Here is a 6,030-nt window from a genome sequence, read left to right on the forward strand (position 1 = left end):
GCTGAGCCCTGTGAGGGACACAGAGATGACAGGACGCGGTCCCTGTCCTGGTGGAGGACACAGACAGCAACACACCTTGGTGCAGCAGGATAAGCACCTCCACAGAGGAGGTCCAGAGGGAAATGGGGGGGTCTGCTGACTCCTAAAAGGCAAGCCCTGGGGTGGCAAGCGTGGACGAGGCATCCGTGGTGGGCCTGCTTCCGAGTTCCACTGATCAGGAACAAAGGTCCCCAGCTTGGCCTGCAGGGCGCTGCTCTCCATGTTTGGTTCACTGACCCAGCTGGCAGAGGGAACCAAACCAAGTCCCTTAAATGACACCCACAATCATCTGGGCAGGGGAGAAATGCTGATGATTACCCACTATTCTTTTAAAACTCATCGTTTCTGTGGCAATGCGTTCAGGACGTGGGTCCTCGCACCATTCTCAGAGAAGAAACCCACCAAGATGGGCCCAGCAGGGCCTAAAGGCAGAGAAGACCCTCCCTGGGAGATTCTGCATCAGATACCTGGGCTGCCAGGGAGAGGCAAGAACAAACAATGCAGAGACAGGGCAGGGGCAGGTCTCAGCGGGGAGGAATCAGGGAGTCACAAAGAGCCCAGAGGCAAAACAACACCCACATCCATCGTCATTTTTTTCTTGGTACAAACAAGACCAAACCCTCCTCTCCTCCAGGAATACTTCCCTGATTAACAGTCGCCCACGTTCCACTCATCATTCTTCCCCTTGACAAGCTGCATTGCTGGCTTTGCCCTTGACCCCCTCTCTGACTCAGAGTGTGACAAACCCACCTCACAATCTTCCCTCCCAGACGGGCCCCGCACCTGCCACTCGATGTCAACGACCAGTGTCATCCTCCCTGCCCTGTCCTGGCCCCTTCCCAGGCCTAGGCTGCTCCACCTTTGTTGGGACTCTCCTTTGAAACTGGGAGAACTTCTGCCCTCCCGACTCCTATCCAATCATGTACGTGTAGCGAATGACAGAGCAGAACATCACTGGTGAGGCCTGGCTTCCTTGTCAGAGAGCCAGCTCCGAGAGGGAAGAGACTCCTCCCTCTCAGGCTGAAAGCTGAGGGCAGGAGCTGTGTCTCCCTCATCAGACAGGGGCTCCTGGGGGCAGGGGCTGTGTCTCACCCAAAATGCATGGTCCTCAAAGTAGGACCAATCCTCCTCTTTCTGGACCCAGAGCAGATGCCTAGAACCAGGAACTGAACAACACCCAGAAATCTTTACGAAGATGCTTTATTCTCTTCCTTAGAGCTGTCCTTCCCACAGACGCACACAGCAGAGGGGTCCCTTCCGCCGCCCGCAGCCAGGGCCGCCTGCTCCCCGGGCAGGCCCCTGTGGGGGAGGCTGCCTGTGCTCCCTCTAATAGAGGCCGTGGTGGGTGCAGTAGTGGGCGCACAGCCGCCGGTGGTACTGCAGGTGGTAGTCCTTCACCAGCTTGCCCAAGATGTAGAGGAACTCCTCAAAGCAGATCTGGTTGTCCCTGTTCTTGTCTGCAGCCCGGAACAACTCTGTGATGTAGTACGGCTCCTTCCGGCCCTGAGGAGCAGACAGAGGGTCAACCCCGCACCCAGGCAGCGCCCTGCAGCGATGGCCAGGCCCTCCACCGCCTGCTGGTGGGAGGACGGGCTAGGGGACTGTGGCCTGGCCCTGCCTGGAGGGGGCTTGCAGGAAACAGCTCCTCACTCAGACAGTCAGCGGCCAGGACACCCTGTGCTGCAGAATCCAGCTGAAGAGGCAGTGGCGGGGCGGGCCCCTTGGTGAACTGGACCTGGGGCTTCACGGGAGACAGAGGGTGCCGGCGGGGCTCCCTTTGCTGGCTGACGGGGCGCTCCCGACCCACTTCGCATCCGTCCACCACCAGCGGCTGTTTCAGCCTGTCTCCCCTGCAGGGACAGCCCAGCCCAGGGGCTTTGGGTTAGAAGGCTGTGCCTTCCTCCTCCACAGCGGGAGCTCTCAGGGCAGAGCCCACCACCCCTCGTGTCTGTGTCTCCAGCACTCCTGCCGGGCCAGCGCTAGGTGGGGTCAGATGTCTCCATGCTGTGGCATCTGCCTGGGAACTGTCTGTGACACTGTGCCCGTGTCACCTACGGAGAGTGCAGGACGAGGGAAAAGGCCAGAGCTGTGGGCCCCAGAGCTGAGAACTGGGGATGGTGTAGGGAGGAAAGGAGCATTTGAGATGGAAGAGACAGCAGGGATGAGATCAGGGGTCAGAGGGCAGGTGAAGGCCAGATGGTACACTGGGCAGTGCAGGTGAAGCAGGTAGGCGCAGGGAAGACGGTGTGAAGTTTACATAAAGCCCCTGGGAAGGAAGTCGCTGCATCCTTAAGCAGCCTTGGGCCTGGGACAGCCCCCATCCCCGTGGCAGTTCTCCCCCTCTGACTGCCCTGCTGCCCCACCACCTACTTCTTATAATCTTGTCTCCTCTACGAAGCTGGTTGACCGGGGAACCTGGAGGTCTCTGGCCTCCAGCAGGCTCACCCTGGCTTCCCTCATCTCAGCCCCTCGCCCAGGCTGCTATCTGCCCTCTGAGCCCCCGAGTGCTGGGTCTGGGGGTCCTTGCAAAGCCCCATGACATAGGCAATTGGCCCTGGAAAGGAAAATGCTTCCCTAGAAACAGGGACTAACCAGTCACCCTAGCCTCCACCTCGGTGACCCTCATGGCTACACTCCAATAAACTGAGGGCAAGGCTGTTTCCTCTGATGTGTCCCAAAGGCAGGCAAGGGACACAGGATGTGACCAGAGGCGCCTCTCCTGGAATGCAGGGTCTTGAGTCAGGCACGACCTGAAGTCCTCTGGACAGAACAGTCCAGAGACCCCGGGACTGGGCACCAAGGGCTGAGGGCAGCACCCACCGGCCTTGCAGTCCCCGAGGAGCCCGGGACTCACAGGCCTGGGCCAGATGACAGAGGAGACGCACAGGCCTGAGGAGGGTGACTGAGCCCAGCCTGGGTTCTGGGGCTGGGCCCCCAGGCTTCTCGGAGGAACTCAGCCCCTAGGACAGGAGGTGGGAGGGGAAGTTACATTTCCACCCCCACCCAGCTTCAAGCAGCCCCCACAGCCCAAACTGTCTTCCAGCGGCCGTGGGGGGTGGGGGTGGCTTGTGCAGACCCCAGGAGAAAGGGCTGGGGTTCAAAGGGCAGTTTGGGGACAAGCACGCTGATTGAACTGGCCTGTGGACAGAGGGAAGATTTAGGACCAGTTCTCCCCAGAGGCATGACAGGCAGAAGAATAAACAGGTTTGGGGTTAGGACTGAGTTTCAGAGATTAGCTGTGTTTGGGCTGGAGTGGGGCCAGGCAGGGCGTTTCAGGTGAGGGAAGGACAAGAAATAAAGCTGGGCTGGGCCGCGCTCCCCCCACCGTAGATCCCGCCCTCCACCCTCCCTCACTCCTCTCCCCTGAGTGCTCTTAGGAGAGGGCTATACCTGCACCCTCATACCACTCACTTCCAACCCCACAACCAACCCCATACTTCATCCCCACCTGACCCCAGACCCCACGCACCAAGGACTCCATGAAGCGGGGCACGTTGTCCATGAGCAGGGCCTTCAGCTCCTCCAGGGACAGGGTCTCCATGTCCCCGTCCCGGGCCGCGTACTGGTGGTAGCAGTGGATGATTTGGAAGAGGGATTCCTCCACTGGTGTGTCCGTCATGGTGGCTGGGCCTGGGCCCAGGATGGGGGCAACTCTGGAGAGGCGGTGGGGAGCGGCCTGGGACGGTGGAGAATCTGGGGGCGAGCACAGCACAACAGGCCACCTGAGGCCAGCCCGCAGCAGATGGGTGCTTCCTCCAAGAACCCTCTGTGCAACCTGTCTCAGGCCCCCTCCCTGCCCTCCGTCTGACCCCTTGCAAACTTGGCTCAGAATTCCCGCCCTGCAGGGAGCTTTGCCACAAACTCTCAGGACAGGGCTCTGTCCCTTCCCTGAGACGGCAGCCTTCCAGGGGACAGGAGCTGTGTCCTCCTCCCCCTCGATCCTGCCTTCAGCTTAGGAGTCCCTGAAATCAAGAATGAGAAGAAACTAGACTCTTCAAGCCAAGACAACGTTTTCTAATGGAAATATTTTTAAATCCCTTGAGAAGGCAAGATCCCCACCACCAGACTGTTTTGTACCACAAAGAGAATATCGAAGTAATTCTACCACCCAGAACCCCAGGTCTGCTCAAACATTGTTTTCCTTTCTTGGTTGAATGTAGACTGCACAGGGATCCCCATCTTGCTCCTACGCACACCCTGACCCTCTCTGAAGGAGCCTACGTGCCATCCGCTCGGCCTCCGTGGCCTCCCAGAGCCTCTGTGTGTGGGGCTGTTCAGTGCTGGGGGCAGGCAGGGGCGCCACAGTCTCTCCCATCACCCTGCAGCCCCATCCCGGTGCTCTGCGGAGGTGAAAGATGGATGCCCTCAACCCCTCAGAGATGAGATGCCTGTTTTCAGTAGGCAGGGCTGTCCTGTCGGGTCAGCTGTCCTCCCTGGCTTCTGGGCAGATAAGACTCAGGACAACTGATTCCAGCTTTTACAGAGCCAGCCAGGCACTGGGAGAAGCCCTGTATACACAGCATACCGTGTAGTCCTCACAATGACATTATAAGGTAGGCATCATTCCCCCCATTTTCCTGAGGAGGAAATGAAATCCAGAGAGGTTCAATAAATTCCTCAAATGACCACCTGTAGCTGGATTCAACCAATGTCTTCGGGAACAACCCCAAAGACATACTTTTAATTTGGGGCCCTTAACCCCTTTGGGGCCACAGGTACGCTGTTGAGACATCCATCTACAAGGCGCACATCCTCCAAAAGGGGGAAGCAGCCCCTCTCTGCTTCCCTGGACCTGTGCAGACCCAACACAGCCCACCCACCCCCACAGCTCTCTTGGATGGGGTGCTGACCTGTCACTGCTGCGGTGAGGCGGCTACGAATCCACAGTCCCGATCTGTGTTTTATCCTAGAGATTCCCGGTGCTCAGGCAGGAGGCACTCGTGGGGGTAGGAGCTCCACCGCCGAGTCCCACATCCTGCCCAGCCCCGTGCCTCCAATTACGGCAGCCAGTGCTGTGACTCCTCGCAGGTTCCTCAGCAGCATGACTGAGTCTTAACTGCATGCCTGAGATGCCACCACGTGACACTTGCTTCCTACGATTAACTCAGCCAGTTTCAGGGACCCACCTGCCCTAAGAGCCTAGTCTGAAGCATCTCAGAACCACAGAAGATCATGTTATTGGGACTTCTCTGGTGGTCCAGTGGTTAAGACTTTAACTTCCAGTGCAGGGGGGATGTGGGTTTGATTCCTTGTCCAGGAGCTAAGACCCACAGGCCTGGCAGCCAAAAAACCAAAACATAAAACAGAAGAAATATTGTAACAAATTCAATAAAAACTTTAAAAAAAATGGTCCACGTCAAAAAAAAAAAATCTTAAAAAAAAAAAAAAAGAAGATCATGTTATCCATCTTTCTGCCTCAGAGCTCATCATCTCAGCTCCAAGGCTTGGGTGGGGTCAGACACATAACTTAAATACATCTTCCTGGGATGTCCTCCCTCAATTAGTGAACCCCCCAAACTCCACAGTCATGAAGCACAGCCATTCATCCAAGAAATATTTCTTGGGCACCAGGCCCTCTCTAGGCAATATGAGTAAGACTTGGGGCCAGTTCACGGATCAGGACGCGTGGAGGGGACAGAGTCACACACTGACACAAAGCACTGTGAACACTACTAATTTAGTGGCAGGAACAGGGTACTCTGGGCACCCAAGGAGCACCTTCTGCCTGGAAAATTGAGGAAGATTTCCTTAGGGTGATGCTATTTGTGGTGACACCTGAAAATTTGGTTGCAAGGAGGCACATGGAGGACCAGGCACTCCAAAGAGAGAAAACAGCATGGGCAGAGGCTCAGGGACGTGACAGAGCATGGCTTGCTTGGGGGATGAAGTCCACAGGGTACATCATAAGCAGTTAGAAGAAACAAGGCTAGAGAGGCAGGGTGGAGAAAAAATGTGAAGGGCCCTGTGTGCCAAGCTAGAGCTGCAACTTTA

At 57.0% G+C, this 6,030-nt stretch overlaps 1 protein-coding gene across 3 annotated transcripts; it reads right to left on the minus strand.

Moving 5' to 3' along the window:
• Window positions 1-1,229: 1,229 nt before the first annotated feature.
• On the minus strand, window positions 1,230-5,058 carry LOC130860197 (protein S100-A15A). 3 transcript variants are annotated; one of them, XM_057748067.1, is made up of 4 exons: window positions 4,890-5,058; window positions 4,261-4,379; window positions 3,509-3,732; window positions 1,230-1,542 (listed from the first exon to the last, which is right to left on the minus strand). In XM_057748067.1, exons 2-4 carry the CDS (start codon window positions 4,352-4,354, stop codon window positions 1,366-1,368), a joined length of 495 nt encoding a protein of 164 aa, XP_057604050.1. In that variant the 5' UTR covers window positions 4,355-4,379; window positions 4,890-5,058; the 3' UTR covers window positions 1,230-1,365. The 3 variants fall into 3 exon arrangements, with proteins under 3 accessions (XP_057604050.1, XP_057604054.1, XP_057604063.1); XM_057748071.1 differs by lacking the exon at window positions 4,261-4,379; XM_057748080.1 differs by lacking the exon at window positions 4,890-5,058 and having other exon boundaries at window positions 4,265-4,347.
• Window positions 5,059-6,030: the final 972 nt, after the last annotated feature.

Source organism: Hippopotamus amphibius, chromosome 1 (genome assembly GCF_030028045.1).
Source record: "Hippopotamus amphibius kiboko isolate mHipAmp2 chromosome 1, mHipAmp2.hap2, whole genome shotgun sequence".
Lineage (NCBI taxonomy): Eukaryota > Metazoa > Chordata > Mammalia > Artiodactyla > Hippopotamidae > Hippopotamus > Hippopotamus amphibius.